Source organism: Suricata suricatta, chromosome 5 (genome assembly GCF_006229205.1).
Source record: "Suricata suricatta isolate VVHF042 chromosome 5, meerkat_22Aug2017_6uvM2_HiC, whole genome shotgun sequence".
Classification (NCBI taxonomy): domain Eukaryota; kingdom Metazoa; phylum Chordata; class Mammalia; order Carnivora; family Herpestidae; genus Suricata; species Suricata suricatta.
Window position 1 is genome coordinate 46,639,247 of NC_043704.1, and position 17,249 is coordinate 46,656,495.

The 17,249-nt window shown below is 40.4% G+C and overlaps 1 protein-coding gene across 5 annotated transcripts in view; it reads left to right on the forward strand.

The window, feature by feature from the left end:
* The window catches only part of ST3GAL6 (ST3 beta-galactoside alpha-2,3-sialyltransferase 6), a 60,399-nt gene that overhangs the window by 15,455 nt on the left and 27,695 nt on the right, over nucleotides 1-17,249 (forward strand). For 4 of the 5 annotated variants that reach the window (XR_003908610.1, XM_029939182.1, XM_029939180.1 and 1 more), the window contains exon 2: nucleotides 3,602-3,788. Coding sequence is in view for 3 of the 5 variants with exons in the window: in XM_029939182.1 (XP_029795042.1) it covers nucleotides 3,602-3,788 (187 nt within the window). In the remaining 2 variants the exon portion in view is untranslated. Of the gene's footprint in view, nucleotides 1-3,601; nucleotides 3,789-10,785; nucleotides 10,862-17,249 lie in introns of those variants that run through there. The other variant, XM_029939183.1, reaches the window with a different exon arrangement.

Below are 17,249 nucleotides of genomic sequence, written 5' to 3' on the forward strand. Positions count from 1 at the left end.
TAAGATTTGCATCATGTTTGTAAGTTGGCTTTAGAAAATCCTCTGATGGATAGTCATATAAGCACAGATTTTCATGTGCTGTCGAAAGCAGAATTTCCAACACTTAAATCTCGATTTTATGTAAGTTCATTTGATTGCTTATCCTCAAGCTAATTCACTTTTTTCCCTTTAAAAATAGCAAAAGAGGAATTAACAAACATGATAACTTTTCAAGGGACAGAATAAGCTAGGTTCATTCAGAATTAACTGAAAAATACATTAGCAGTTTGAAAAAAGGGCTTTCATGAATCAGAAGGAATGCTACTTACAACTTTTAAGCAAACTAAAACAGGAAACCCTTTGGAAAGGGGACTTTCAGAGTCAGAAGAAGGGTGGGAAATGGGTTCCCTCTCAATTTTTGGTTTATTTACTCTCGGGAGAGAAATGTAAGAGTGCTTTAAAGTTTGAGGAAGTTCTGTGTGTTCAGGTATTAGCACGTTTCTCCAGGAAAGACATCACATAGGATTTTGAACTGATTCAGGTCCAGATTTATTAGATAAGTAAGAGAACAGAGCCAGAAACAGGGACTTTGAAAATACGGAAGGAATTTTTATGACTCTGGATGGATGGTAGGGAGGTGAAATTTCAGGGCCAGGTAAATAATGCAAAACCCAGCATTGAAAAAGACCACAAATTGTAGCCTTGGGAACTTACCCTCTCCCCACCTTTGGTGACACACAATTTTATAACAGGTCGTGGGGAAAAATTTGTAGCCATATTTTCTACATTCTGTTTCTCTCTTAACTCTAGAATCGTAGGTAGAAATAATAAGTAACTGCATTTTTGAATGCTGAGTGTCTATTCAGTCAGTCATTCATCAGTCACAACACAGCTATTTGCTTTTAAGTATTTGCCAGACTTGGAGTGTGAGCAGCATTTTTGTTTTGCTTTGTTTGTTTTGTTTTGAGGGAGAGAGGGAATCCCAAGCAGGCTCTGTGTTGTCAGTGCAGAACCCGACTTGGGGCTTGATCTCATGAACTGTGAGATCATGCATGACCTGAGCTGAAGTCAAGAGACACTTAACTGACGGAGCCACCCAGGTGCCCCTTATTATTATTTTTTCCATGGAAGTAAAGCATCTCTTCTTTAGAATTGTGCAAAATTAGTTATTGTTCAAAAGTATGATGGGGGCAGGTACTGCAAGATACCAAGGTACAAACTTCGTAAAATTTTGAATGTGTGGACTCACAAAGTCCTGCTAATTACCACTTAGCCTGTTTATTAGTCATCTGCTCCCAAATCAAGGCTGGAGAAGGACTTTTGAAGTCAAATGGTTAGAAGACTCTGTGCACTTTGGGGAACATAGGTTTAAATACATTCTAATGCTTGTAATCAAGTTATATCCTTGACACTCAAGATCCATGATCTTGACCCACAGTCTTGGCATCACCTGGCTGGTTGCTTCAAATGTAGATTCTCGGGCCCCACCCCAGACCTACTGAATCAGCAGCTACAGTTAACAAGATGCTCAGGTGGTACCAATGGACATTTATGTTTGTTAAGCACTACTGTCCAAATGTCTCCCAAGTAATTTTTAGGACAAAATTAACTTTAATAACAAGTGACTTTATTATCAGACCAATCAAGATAACGTATTGTCTTTAGGCAACCCAAATGTTAGCAAGTTCTCTCCTACTGAGCTTAGAAATAACTCCTTGAATATTGCATTCACTGGCTTTGGTTTAACAACCTGCCCCTCACCCTGTAGCCTTCAGAACCAAGTTGATGCCTCTCCTTTATGAAGGTCATTCAAATATGAGAATGGGTGATCTTGTTTCCTGCCTGGATTTAAGCTTCTCCAGGTGTCACTGAGTCCCCGTCCCCTGAGCCTTTCCTGGTGTGCTACTGCTTGGGGTTTCTTTACCAACTATTCAGACTGGATAGGTTTTTTTTAATAGTTTATTGTCAAGGTGGCTTCCATGTAACACCCAGTGCTCTTCCCCACAAGTGCCCTCCTCCATGACCTTCACCCGCTTTTCTTTTCCCCCTCCTCCTTCAGCCCTCAGTTTGTTTTGGGTATTCAAGAGTCTCTCATGATGTGCCTCCCTCCCTCTCATTTTAAAGGATCTTTCCAGCTTCAAAATTGTAATTGCTTTTTTACTTCAGCTACTATTAAGTACTACTGGGTAGTAGATGATAGAAATCCAGGAGCTGTACTTTATTTGCATTTAGGGAGAATGACTCTGGGGCATAAATGTATAGTCATCCATAATTTCCTTAGGCTCAACATTCAGTTTCACAGTAGAGACTTCCATTATAACAATAGCTACTAAAGAGTACTACTTTGCCTTTCTTCTAATTTCTAAATGCATCAACGACGTCTCATTTCAAAAGTGAATATAAGCATTTTTGTCTATAAATTTTCATTTTTAAAGAAAAAAAATTCCTGGGGCGCCTGGGTGGCTCAGTTGGTTAAGCCTCCGACTTCGGCTCAGGTCAGATCTCACGTTCGTGGGTTCGAGCCCCGTGTCAGGCTCTGTGCTGACAGCTAGCTCAGAGCCTGGAGCCTGCTTCTGGTTCTGTGTCTCCTTCTCTCTCTGCCCCTCCCGCTCTCATGCTCTGTCTCTCTCTGTATCAAAAATAAATAAAATATTTAAAAAAAAAAGAAAAAAATTCCCCGTAATCCACAACTCAGCACATCAATGAATTTTGTTTTTCTGCAGTGTCTTTGGTAATATGTCACACACACATAGAAATAATCTTAGTGTTTTCAGCTTTTCAATGTTTTCCTTCTTTACATGGTAGAATCTAAATATTTTTATGTTATTATATAATTTTCATAATAGTTAAACACAAATATTTCCTTATTGTAGGACATTAGAGTTCATCGTGGCTTCCAAATTAAAGCATTTGCCGTATTTTTGTTGGTTTTGTTTTGATTTGTTTCCTAAGAATTTTTTTTAATAACATATTTTCTACCAACACAAGTACACAGCAGGCAATCTTTGTTTTGTTTGTTTTTGTATCAGGGTTAGTCTTGTGTAAGAAAAGCTGTAGCAGGAGGCGTTGGAGACTTTTTTTGCAAAATTTTTTTGAGACAGTAACCCACAGCACATTCTTAAACTAGTTGCTCGTCGCCCGGATTTCTCCCTGCTTCCTTTCTCTCACGTCCTTCTAGATATTTTAATTCTTCTCGGTCTCCTCATTCTCCTGTCTCCCTTCCCTTCCTCCTCAGAGAGTTTTCAGAGCAAGCGTGGTCTTCCACTTCTCTCACCTCCGCATTTAACAATAAAGCTGTGTGTCTGTGTGGGGAGAAGCGGGAAATAAGACACATGGTTCTTTCATTACCAGGTTGTTTTGGATTCATTGAGCTGCATGTGTTAGTTTTTTTTTTTTTTCAAAGAGCCTGAGCTGATCCTGTGGAGAGCCAGCCATGAACTATAGTATGTAACATAGGCTGCTGGTTTTGCTCTTGGGCTTTTTGTTTTGCTTTTAGATAATTTCATCACCCTGTAAAGCATTTTGGGAAGGGTCCGAAGTGAGTTTACCAGATGTATTCATTAAACATTTTTTAACGGCTTATTAAAGTTTTCCTTGGGCAGTTAAGGTCATTCTTAAGAAGCGTGCTTGTTTGTGTTTTACTTCAGCACTTCCAAGTGAAGAAGCAGCGCCGCCCTTTGTCGTGGATTATTTCTGGCGGAGAGGCTCCAGCAGTTTCGCAGACGGACTCCCGGGCCTCTGGAACCCGTGCCACATCCTTCACGTTCAGGAGCAGCGAGCCTTTGGGAAACAGATTCCTACAAGTGGAGGTAAGCCAAGGCAACACTACCGCTGGGACTACCACTGCCTCAGACTTCTTAGATGTGAGTGTTAACACTTGAAATGTTTGTATACAATGTTGCCAACTCTAGCAGATGACTTTATTTTTTTCTTATTAAAAAAATATTTATTTTTTTGAGAGAGTACAAGTTGGGGAGGGCAGAGGGAGGGGGACAGAGGGTCTGAAGCAGGCTTTTGTGCTGACAAGCTGACAGCATGAGCCCGATGTGGGGCTCAAACTCACAACCCACAAGATCATGACTTGAGCCGAAATTGGTGGTTCAATTGATTGAGCCACCTTGGTGCCCCTAACAGGTGACTTTCAAATACCCTTTTCGGGGCATCTGGGTGGCTCAGTTGGTTAAGCATCTGACTTTGGCTCAGGTCATGATCTCAGGGTTCTTGGGTTCAAGACCCGCGTTAGGCCTTGTGCTGACAGCTCAGAGCCTGTGTCTCCCCTTTCTCTGCCCCTCCCCTGCTCATGCTGTCTCTCTCTCTCTTTCAAAAATAAATAAAACATTAAAAAAATTTAAATATCCTTTTCTTCTTTATATATAGCTGCCTGTTAATTTATCTATTAGTTCGACCTGTGGCCAGAGGGCCCATGAGACTCTTAAAGTCACCAGTGACTGGTCAGCATTTCTCAAAGTTAAGCTATGGAAGTAATAATAATAATATATTAATAATTAATATATACTATGTATTAATAATTAATACAAATGTATATTTTAAAGTTTATTTATTTATTCAAGTAGTCTCTCTACCCAGTGTGGGGCTCAAATTCACATCCTCAGAATCAAGAGTCTCATAATCTTCTGACTGAGCCAGCCAGGCACCCGTTAAATGTTATTTTTATTCTCAGTGTGAATAAGTCTTGTTTGGGACTGATCTAATCAGTATGGAAGTGACTGAGCAAGAAAATGCTGAAGTTGAAACTAGAACATTACACGCAGCACAGCTATTGTAGAAACTGTTGTTAGGCTGTGTGACCTTGGGCAGGACGCTTGCCCTCTGTGGGCCTCGTTTTCTCAATGGAACAAACTTTAGTTCCCTCTCTGTCCTTAAATGCTACAATTAATTGTATTAATAATAATTGTGTTAAAGTATATAAATATAATTTTTAGGCATATTCTCCTTACCATTCCTGAACCCATGTACAAATTTAAGACTCACTTCATAAATTTATTCCGAGAACGCTGTGGAACTCAAATGTCCCATCAGGAATCAGCTCCATGTTTTGCCCGTGCATCTATACAGTTTTTCTGATTGGTTATGGTTGGTCAGAAAGCAGCTATCTACTAGCAAATTTGTTACATTACTGTTTGGTTTGAAAATGGTTTTGTAGGGGTGCCTGGGTGGCTCAGTCGGTCAGGCATCTGACTTCAGCTCAGGTCATGATCTCACCACTCATGGGTTTGAGTCCCACATCAGGCTCTGTGCTGACAGCTCAGAGCCCGGAGACTGCTTCAGATTCTGTGTCTCCCTCTCTCTGTCCCTCCCCCATTCTTCATGCTCTGTCTCTCTCAAAAATAAACATTAAAAATTTAAAAAAAAAAGAAAATGGTTTTGTGAAGGACAGCCGTTGACTGAACACATAATGCGTTAGCGGTACTGGCACACTTGGACATTTGCAGTGGTTTTGGCATTTGGTCCTTGGGACGCTCTTGAGCCCCTCATCGTTCACACTGCGATTACTCATGAGTGGCTTCATAGTCCTTCCCCAGTGTCCTGGGCCACTGAGATTGCAAAACTGTTGAGCACCACAAACTAGACGTATGGCTGGATCTTCAGGTTTCTTACTTCCAGCCGTAATCATCTTGGTGATTTGTAGAACTGTCTTTCCTGCCAACCTTTACATCTCTTGGCATCACATGGAAATATTTTGAGTCCTGATAGCATAATGGTGAAGAGCATGGATTCTGATGTGTGTCTGTGTTCAAATTCAGCTCTGCCCCTTACTGCCTGGGTATTCTTGGGGACATTAGAATTTCTCTGTGCTTCAGTGTCACCATTTGTGTGATAGGGATGACAATAGTAGCTTTCTTAAAGGGTAGTTTTGAGGATTAAAATAATTGCATCTCTAAAATATTTTAAACAGTTCTATTATGTATATGTTCAGAATATTTAAACTATTTTTATTGCCATGTGCTGCAGTGTTTCATTTCTGCCGCATCCTCTGGGGCTAACAGATACTCAACTCTCCATCCTGACCTTGTTAACATTGGTGATTGACCCTGGTCCTGTATTTCCTTCTGAATCTAGAACACAATGCTTGAATCCTTCTCAAAAGGATAATGACATAAGAGGAAACTATTTGTCAACTCAGGTTATTTGCAGAGTTCTGGATTTTATTTCTTGCTTCAAATAAATTTCATATGCTGCTTACAAGTCTTGGTTGTTTGTTTTTACTAAAACAAGAGCAGTTTTCTTATGACAAACATAAAAAAGGTGTAGCCAGAAATAAGGCTTCATTGTAACATGAGTTTTGCTAATGAATTACCACTATCTTGAATGCCTTTCATTTTTTATTCAGAAGCAGATGAATAAGTCTTCCTATCTACTTTGAAATATTGAAATGAATGTGCAGAAACAGCTAACATAGTAATAGGAGCTTAATCTTTTGAGGCTATTATTAGTACAATGTCACTAGTGCTTTAGGGTCTTTGCCAGGATGTTACAAAGTTCATTTTTTTAGTTAGGGCTTGGTATATGGGTAGCTAATATTTTATTAGTTTAAAACATTTTTAACATTTATTCATTTTTGAAAGAGAGATAGAGTATGAGTAGGGGAGGGGCAGAGAGAGGGAGACACAGAATCTGAAGCAGGCTCCAGGCTCCGAGCTGTCAGCACAGAGCCTGACATGGGGCTTGAACCCAGGAGCAGTGAAATCATGACCTGAGCTGAAGTCGGACACTTAACCGACTGAGTCACCCAGGTGCCCCTATTTTATTACATTTAAATGGAGAATTAGAACAAGGTTAGGAGATCCTTCCTATGTGCCAGACTTTTGCCTGACTGCTTCATATTTCCTACACCCAGCATCTCTATTAGGTAGTATTATTCCCATTTTACAGCCGAGGACACTGAGATATAAAGAGGTTAAGCAGCTTCCCAGGGTCTTATGGTTAGTCAGATATGCAGAGCTGAGACTCAAACCCATGGGATCTGATTGCCACGCAGGCAACCTTAACGCTGAATTAGCCTGCTATCTGCAAAGACTAAATTGCATGAAGAGGAAGATGAGAAGAAGGACCAAATTATGGAAATCTTAAACGCCAGGCTAAGAGATTTAATGTTTATTTGGCAGACAATGGGAAGCCACTGAAGGCTTTCCTGTGGGGCAGGGTAACCGAGCTGGGCTTTAAGGATGTTACACCAGGGACAGCAGGTGGGCTGGTTTAAAGAGAAGGGAGATTAGAGACCATTGCTAGAAGCTGAGAAGCAATGAGCACGTGGGTTTAGGAACCAGCCTTAAGGTAAGAGCTTGGGAACGCCTATAAATGGCGTGCCAAGGAGGAAGAGACCTAAACACGTAGGCAGAGAAGACCCAGGCCGGTGAAGTGCCACCCAAAGGAGGTGGTTCAGAAATGGAAAGTCATGGAGGCCTGAGAGGACCGGAAGAAGACAGAGCCTAGTGGGTTGTTGCCGTGCACCCCTCACGAGACCGAAATTGTGCTGGAGAAGAGTCCGCGCTAAGATGTACTGCACTAGCGACTCTGCTCCTTGTGAGTGAGGTCCCGAGGGGCACGTTTTTCATTTGTTCTAAATCCTGGCCATCTCTTCTGTAATATGATGACATAAGACCTTTCTCTGTCAACACGCTCCGGACTCTTTCCAGCTGTAAGACCTGTAATTCAGGGCTTCAAGGTTTGGCTGGTGATTCAGTTGACCATTTTAGGCACTGCAGAGTAAAGCGTGTGTCCTGTAGATATGATGACAGGAGTCCTGTATATTTCCTGTGAGAATTGGTGGGAGTAAGTGGAAGGCTAAGACTGAAAACAGTACAGGACTGAAAGCGTGTAGGGAACTTACAAGGCAACCACAAACATTCCCTAGAATGTGAGGGACATTTTTCTCAAAGCCGCTTACTTTGAGAGAGACTCTGATTAGTTTTCTCAGAGAGTCTTGTTGATTGGAAAACTTAAAAGATCAAGTCTAAAAGACTTTTAGAAAAGATAGCAAGGAACTTAGAATGAGCTTCCAGTTCCTCTCAGAAACCCTTTTTTTGTGAAGCCCTGACCTTCTCAGTGGGATATAATTTCTCTTTCCTCTGACCTTTCCCATTAGTACTTCTCAAACACAGACCACCTGGTGATCTTGCTAACGCACAGATTTGATACAGATTTGATTCAGTGGATCGAGGGTGTGGAGCTGCGATTCTGTGTTTCTGCCAAGTTCCCAGGTGAGGCCAACACTGTAGATCCGCAGACCTTCCTCCGAATAGCAGGACTCTAAAATGATTTTTAGGCTCACAACAGGTAATCATACTTTGAAATTGTGTAACAGTTTTCTCGTCAGACTGTGAGCTCTATTTCCCACATCCAGCAGCACATACCCATAGTGAGTGCTCAATATTTATAATCAATTCTTCTGTCAGTGGTTTGTATTATTCAGTGGTATCAGTAACTTGAATTGTTACGGGTGGATGGTTTTTTTTTCTTTTGACTGAGAAATTGAAGCAAATCTGTTCAGGAATAGGCACCAGACTACAATATAAAAGTTTTATATAAAGTTAAGCATACATTTACTGTATGACTGATGAGAACATAGACTCATTCAAAGACTTGTGCTTGAATGTTTGTAGTGGAATGTTAGTTTTACTAATAACAACAACAACAAACCCTGTAAAGAACCAAACGTCTATTACCTGGTGAATTGACAAATAATTTTAGTATAGCCATACGATGGAATAATACTTAATTATAAAAAGGAATGAATTCCTGGCACAGGCAACAATGTGGGCCATTCTTTCAAAAGTATTGTACTAATTGAAATAAGCTAGAAATAAAATATTTATGATTCTATTTAAATAAACTTTTAGAAAAAGCAAAAGTATAGTGATAAACCAATCAGGGGTCAGGAACTGAGGGAAAGGGAGTTGGCCGTAAATGGGAACCTGGAAACTTTGGAGAGTTGATGGAAATGTTGGTATGATTTTGGTGGTTGTTACATGGCTGTATACATCTGTCAAGACTCATCACATTGTACATCTAAAAGTAAATTCTATTATGTAAAAATTTTTATCTCATAAAGTTAAGCAATTAGCCACAATTAACTTCTTAAGATCTAATATTCCTTGGAGACATCTTATCACTGGGTATTAATATAATGAAATAAAATTTCCACTCTGGGAGGAGAAATGGGTCTCTGGGAGAAAATATGAATAGAGTAGGAATACAAGAAGTTCCCTTAAAAGCTTCTTTGTGTATTTTCAACGTCACTGAGTCGGAAGGGAGAGATCTTGAAAACAGGAACTTCAGTTCATTTATTTTTAGCATTCAGTATAAGATGCTATTTGGTGAATGATTTTAGTGTGCCCACTGTGCTATTAAAATATAAAATTCTGCTCCAAAGTCATTTCTGTGCTTTTTATATTCTTTGCAGTGAGCGCACTCCATTATCGGGAGCATTCAGTCATCTGCTTTGGCAGTGATGGCTTAGCTTTAATTAGGTAAAAAAAAAGATCTGTCTACATATGCTAAGGATGCAGTCTGGCAAAAGCACTGTATTTCTTGAAAAACTGAAAGAGAAGCGTGTGTGTGTGTGTGTGTGTGTGTGTGTGTGTGTGTACAACTAGCTGCCTGTCGCTGTATTAGCCAAAGTATTGGGGGAAGAGGAGCAAAAGTGAACTATACATGTTCTCCTTTTCCATGCAGAAAGAAAAAACTACATATTTAGAAATCAGCCAGAATGTTTACAAGTGGTCCAATTTGTTGAAACTAGACAGTAATTTGGGGAGGGGGAAGCGGGTTCATAAATCAAATTACAATTTTTATTTATTCAATAATGTCAGATTTTTTTCTCCCCTTAATTTGTATCAAATAGTAGCTCAAAATTTCAGATTTAAACTTAGTTTTTTCAGGTATAATACGGCATATTAATTTTGGATATGCTACTCTTTATTCTTTAATTATGGCTTGTTGAGGATTTTTAGGTTCTTCTAGCAGAAATCCCATCAGACTACTGAGTCTTTAAGATTCATCTTTTTAAATTATGAAGTGGACGTTTTTTTCATACTTTCCTAAGTAAATGTATTTTAATAAATGCATAATTTAATGTGTATCAGTCCCTTGTTTTAATTTAAAAAAGGTAATAAGTGAATATAAAGTTCATGATGTTATGGTTAAAAAAAACAGTGGTTATAGTTTGCCATAATGTGCAGTTGAAAAGTTTTCCGTAATGTACAATCAAGCTCAGATCTAGGTTTGAGTTCTGGCCACTGCAATGGTAATTAAGCATCTCTAGCATGGGGATGGTAGATAATATTCTTGCTTTCATCATCATGTATGAAAAGGGGTGAGTGTACTGCTGGGCATTTAGGAAGTCCTTAATAAGCTGTACTATTATTTACATGAGCAACACCAAAGGTTCATGCTTTTTGTATGTTCATGAAGTTCTTTCTATGTTCATGAGGCTACCGACACATTTAGATCATCCAGTTAGTAATAAGGGCCATACTGAAAGGGATCGTAAATGAGTTAGAGGACTGAGCCCTTTGCATAGGTCACCGTAGGGTTGTGTTTCTGTGTTAAGCCTTGGGCTCTATTGAGATGGCTGGGACTAGGAGGCTAAGGGGACCTCTGGGGCCAGACCAAAACCACTAGATATGAATGCATAGCTAGAGCTGGAGCTAATCCTCACATGGCCATGTGATAACAGAGAACGGTCTTAAACTGAACAATAAATATAAAGAGGAAGGCAGGCAGGATGTATGAACTGTTGGCCAAGTTCAGATAGGCTTGGGTGTGTCAGTGTGAGCTGAGGACTGGAGGAGATCTAAATGGAGAAGGAACTCTCTGAGGGCTGAATGGACACAGGCTGCCAGCTGGTAAAGCTGTGGAGGTGAGCCAGGAATAGGAGCACCCGGCCAAGGGGAACATTGTGGCTGAAATCCTGCCCATGCCAAGCTATGTGCCCACTGGGCTATGGGGAGTCAGGGAAGGGATATCCTTTTCTAATATGCACAAAAACGTAGGTTGTTGGGTATTACTGTTGAGCAACAGTGTGTGGAGTATGAGGCAAAACTAAGCCTCGATAGGACTTCTGTCAATCACTGAGGCAGCAGAGAGCATAAGGGAATACAGTGGATGAGGACATGGTTTCAGACCCAAGTGACTGAAAAACTGGAAGTTAGGCTGCAGAGCTGCTGGAGTGGCCGAGAGAGAGAAGAATGCAGACTCTGAAAAACAAAGTTGTCATTCAGTGACCCGGCAACCAAACCCAGACCTGGTCAAGGAGATGGCCAAGGTCAGTGTGGGATCAGCTGGAACCTGACCAAACTGTTGAGCTGCTACTCTGGGGCTCCTCAGGCCCCCTTGCCTTGGGCTGGGGTTGGTCCCAGAGCTCAGGAGTGGTGTTGAGCCTATGAACAGAGGAGCACTAGGAAGAGTGTGCAGCCAGATGTAGAGGAAATGTCACAGAGTGAGTGAGGCTGGGTCTGTATGCTTAGCATCCAGCAATGTGAACATGAAGGATGTTTCCTTGTGTCGTTTGATACTGAGATACCCACAGGGTTTGTGTGTTTGGTGAATAGAACAATTATTCTAGAATTATTGTTGAACATGCTTCATTCTAGCTGGCTCTTGGGAAAACAAACTCCTTTTGGTTTGAGAAAGCATTTGGAGAGTTTAAAACTAAAACTTTGGCCATTTTCAAGTGTCCTTCCATAGGGTTTGTCTGTCTTTATAAGTAACGCTTTCAAGCTTGCTCTCGGGCTCAGGATGGTTTCTGGAACAAGCACTTTCCTGTTTGCTTCTCAGACATACTCAAGTTCAAGAATCACTGCTCTAGGACACTCAGCAGAACCAGGGAGGGTAAAAATTAATGCATGTGCTGAAATCCAGTAGAATGAGTTGGCAGGAACAAGGTTAGGAGTAATAGTATTTTGTTTCAGCCTGGTGTGTGACCATAAACTTTCTCTTGATTTCAACAATCCCTAGAATTTGTACTGCTCAAGGAGCTGGTAGGATAGACAAACCAGAGAAATGTTTTGTAATGTTTAGTCTGGTATCAAAAGGATGGGCCTGTTCCCATTTATGAAAGCTCACATCAGGAGAGAGGCAGTATAATGCATGGGCCCTGGTCTGGTAGATAAGGGTTGGAGTTCTAGTTTTGTTACTTATCAGCTCAGGGAAGTTACTGCCCTCTCAGAGCTTCAGTTTTCTTCAGAAAATGGCAGTTGTAAGTTTGCCACTCCCTTCACATGGCGGCTGTGAGGATTCCATGAGCTAATGTACCCACAGCGTTTATTACCAGCCTTGGCACATGCTGAGCACATGCTGAACACTCCTAACTTAATGATTCTAATGAATCATTATTCACTGGGCATTTGCCATGTGCCAGGCATTTCTGAAAACAAAACAAAACAAAGCATCTAGTTATAGGATTTGTAATTACACTCAACAGCTATCTACTTAGCGTCTTCTGTGTGACCGGTATTGTTAGAAATGCTGTAAAGAAAATGATGGACAGACTATCCTGCTCTTATGGAGCTTGTAGTCTAGTCCGGATAACTCTCGTCACATCTGTTATAGTCTCTGTATTGCAGTAAACACATCATTTTTGTCCTCCGTGGCTCTGAATAGTAGAGCAATGGTTCTCACACTTCCGGTTTTGGAGGGTGCCTGTTTTAATGCACGTTCCTGAGATCCAGAGATTCAGGTTAAGTAGGAGCTCAGGAGTGGGTTTGGAGCACTGTCAGGGAATCATAGATTACAATTCTCTTTTGAATTCCCCTCATGCTTTCTGTCTTGAGAGACAGGATGATCTCAGGAATAGAACTGCAAGGAAGAAACGCTCGGATCTTAAGTCAACTTCTGTCTCTTAAACTGTGTGACCCAGGACAACCAACTTGAGAAACTCAATTTCCTCATTCATCAGGAAGATCATACTTGTTCACCATTTATCAAGTTTGGTTTGAGCCTTAAGTGAAGGAAGGGACATAAAAGCATTTCATGAAATAAGATGATAAACAAGACAGACTATCCACACAAATAAGATAAACTTATTGTTAAGGGAGGGGCCCCTGGGTGGCTCAGTCACTTAAGCGTCTGACTCTTGATTTCAGCTCAGGCCATGATCTCATGGTTTTGTGAGTTCATGCCCCACAGTGGGCTCTGTGCTGACAGTGTGGAGCCTGCCTGGGATTCTCTCTCTCCTCTCTCTCTCTCTGCTCCTCCCCACTTGTGCTGTGTCTCTGTCTCAAAATAACATTTTTAAAAAGTTAAAAAGAGACTGTTGCCAAATGGTGCTCACTTTGACATATGTAGATTATTCATATATTGGTTTATTATAATTTAAGAAGAAATAAACATTTGATATCTGCCAATGATTCCTGTTCTTCCTTGATATACTCTACCTACACTTGAGATAAAGAATTACTTCATCACTTAAATTTTGTAAATAATGTGATAGGGACCCTGGTCTTGAGAACAGATGCAGCCAGGAGGCTGAGTCTATCATGTTTAATGTCAAGACCTTGAAACTTTGTTTTGGTAATTGAAACTACACTGAGGGTTTACTTTTCCCCCCCCTTTCTTTCTTTGCCTTAAAGCAGCCATGTTTATATGTTAAATATATTTCTATGTTGTGACTGGTTTTCTGTTAATATCTTTTGCTCAGAGCAAAATGGTCATTTTATTTATAGAATTATAATTAGGGAATTTGTTTATTCAGGGAACCTTTTTTTTCTACAAGTATGCAGAGGTTCTCTAGATGTTTATCACAAGGATATCCTGGCTGGCTTAGTCTACTTTGCACCTTGAATATGCTTTGAATCACCCATAAAATAGAGTTTTCCTCAGCTGGTGTGTGCAGGGCTCTTCAAGAGTTAGTTTCATTTTACTTTTAAAGGAAAACATGTTCTCTTACTCTTCTGGGTTTTCAGCTAAAACACATATTAGTGAATGAAAAACAAAATCTTGCTAACTTTATTTCCGTGCTTTGTAAAATAATGTATTAATTTCCCTAAGAATGCATTTTGGGGGAATGGAGAAGCAAATTGAGTTGTAAAATACTGAGTTTCTTCTCTAGGCCTTCCTATACTGTTTTATCTTAAATGTAAAGAGCTTTTTAAAAAGTTGCTGATACTGGTAAGTAGCATCCATGTTGGGTGTTTGCATAAATGATGTTATTTTAGGTGGAGTCTTAAGTAATTGAACATTTATGCAGATTGATGACCATATTGGCCCCTGGTAAAATACCTTCCAGGATGGTCTGAAGCCTAACATCAGTATTTCTGAAACTGTTTCATTTCAGGTTTAACTGGTGGATTCTAGAGCTCTGAGTTGCTAAAAAACCCTGATGTCTGATACTATCAGCGTGTACAACAAAAAAGGGTTAATTACAGTCTATTAAGGGAGTCACAGGATATGTAAATACAGTAAAACCTTGGTAGGGAGCGTAATTTGTTCCTGAAACATGCTTGTAATCCAAAGCACTCATATATCAAAGTGAATTTCGAGAACCATTGGCTCAGTTGTAATCATGTGACATTCAGTGTCATGTACTACTTGTATCACAACATTTATCAAGTTATAATTTATCACAAATGTTTGCTCGCCTTGAGCAACACTAGCAGAAAGTTACTTGCAATCCGAGCAAAATTACAATTTTACTGTAATTCCATTTGTGTTCTTTGGAGTCTTAATTTGTCCTATATCCATGTTTGGGTAATAGCTACATGAGGGGGTGAAAGAGCATTTTGCTGAGGTCCCATCATTCAAAGGGATGAGACCAGCCAAGCCCGCATCAGTTCCCTGTCAGCACTGATAGGCCTGGATCTTGTCATCGTGAAGCATTGCTGATGGCCTTCAGTGAGCGTTTCGTATGGTCACCTCTCACCTCTATGATGAGCTGCCTTTTAGCACCCAGCTGGATCCCAGTTTGACTTTCTCAGTTCACCCAGTACAGGGGGAGGAAGGAAGGTTCAGATTGTTGAACAAGTATAAGGGCCAAGTAGAGACTTTTACGGATCATTCCAAACCTTAGCATTCTCCATCACTTGAATTTTACCCAGTAATCCGCAAGAAACAACCATACCCCACCTCCACTTTTTAACCTGCTAATAATCCTGCAATGTATTTCTTGCTTTTTACTGGGAAGAATTTAAGATGATTTTTAAAATAAACCACAGCCCATAGAGATAGCGTACATTACAGGTGGGTAAGGAAGACACAACAAAGTGGAAAAAGAGGCGCGGGCCTGCGGGGATGGGAGCAGCAGGCCTGTGTGCACGTTACATGCTTTACTCCCGTGGCCCCGAGAGGATGTGGGACTTCCTGCAAAAGCCACACGACACTGCATCTTTCCATCAGGCCAGGAAGAAGAAGACAGTGTAGGCTGCGTCGGGGCAGGCCAGGTCTCACACTGGCTTTCTCTAAATCCATGCATATTACTCCTTAGAAAAAGCATAGCTGACGTTAGTTTTAGAAAAGTAACAACGGCTAAATACACAAACTTGTTCACATATTTCTGTGTCCTCGGTTGTGCCAGACGCCCATCATTTTGGGTAATCTACCTAATAGCTCCAAGAGGTAGGCCATGTGCTCTCACCTATAAACAGGTGAGGATACTCAGGTTGGAAGAGGTAAACTGATTTACCTAAGACCCCCCCAAGCCAGGAATTATGGGGAATTGGGCCGTAATTCATGTGTTCTGATGCCTACCAGTTTGACTCATCATAGGGATTATTTTTGGCTAAGAATTATGAGTAAAGTTTGTTATCGAACTCTTCGATTTACTTTCTCCTTACACAGGCATTTCTACCTAACTGTAATAACGGCGTGTGGGGCTGGCGGCCGCCTGAATGGCAGGGAGAATCAGTGGCTGGCACCACGGAGGAGACCCAGCAGTCTCCTCTGGATATGGGCCACTTAGCAAACAGCCCCCCACCCTCATTAGCTCCAGAGAAGCCCAGCACAATTAGGACATTTGCTAAGATGACCCCACATTATCAAGGAATGCTTAAATTATATTTATTCTACTTATGAAGGCAAAGGGTTGCTTTACTTTAAGAGTTCCATTTGGACTTATTTTACTGTTAAAAGGAAGACAGTATAATATTATCTAGAAATGTATCTACCCAAATGCACCATGTCTACACTGCACTGCCTCAGTGAAGATAATAGGTATGATCAGGAATGAGAGGAGTGGTACATTCAATTGTCTAAATGAACCAGAAACTTGGTAAGAGGCAAAGAGCTAGCATACTTGTTTAAAGTCACAAGCATTGGAATCTATTTTAAGAACCATATAATAAATTTGTCTTCTGCATTTAATTGCATGTGGAAATGAGAACTTACTCATTTCTATGAAGTAAATGTGAGAATGAAATATTTTTAGGTTTCTTGAAAATCCATATTCTATAAAGGGTTTTTAAAATTCATATTCGTAGAGGATTGTGTTCAGGTTTTTGTAGATCTACAAATATACAATGGGCCATAGAGTCGATGTAGTGCAAAAATAAGCAAGAAATAGCTGAATGTACCTGTGCTAGGGTACTGAAAAATCAAACAGGTACATCCAACAGTATATAAAAGTTGAAGATGTGGGAAATATTTTTAGTGGCTTTTCCCCCCACTTCTTAAAAATTACCAAAAGGACTCATAAAAATTACAATGTATAGCATTTAAAAATCCTCTTGAGAGGTACGTAGGTGGCTCAGTTGGCTAAACATCCATCTTAGACTCAGGTCATGATCTCATGAGCCCTGTGTCAGGCTCTGCACCAACAGCTCGGGGCCTGGATGTGTCTCTCTCTCTCTGCCCCTCCCCCACTTGTGCACGCACACTCTCTCGCTCACGTGTGCTCTCGCTCTCAAAAATCAATAAAGCATCATTTTGAGCACTGAGGAAATGCAATGTTTGTTTACATCTTAAGGCATATATTCACTTTCTATTGAGAGAGTGAAAATAGCTATTTTTTAATTTTTCCAAAAACAAGTTTTGGATATGAAACAGCTGTGTAAAATTTTGTTCTGAATGAATGTTTTCCTTATCTAACATGAGAAAGTAGTACGGCAGCTGCTAGCTTTGAAACCGTGGTACTGTTGATAGGTTTACACATCATGTTGTATTGACTAAAGAGGCTGAGGAGAAACAAAAAAATACTTTTCCTGCAAATTGAGTGAATATTTCCAAAAATAATAAGTCTACATCATTTTTTTCTCTTCTTCCCTGTCTTCATTAATGCTTATTTTGAGCTGTTGTGTGAACCCATCTATATAACAAAC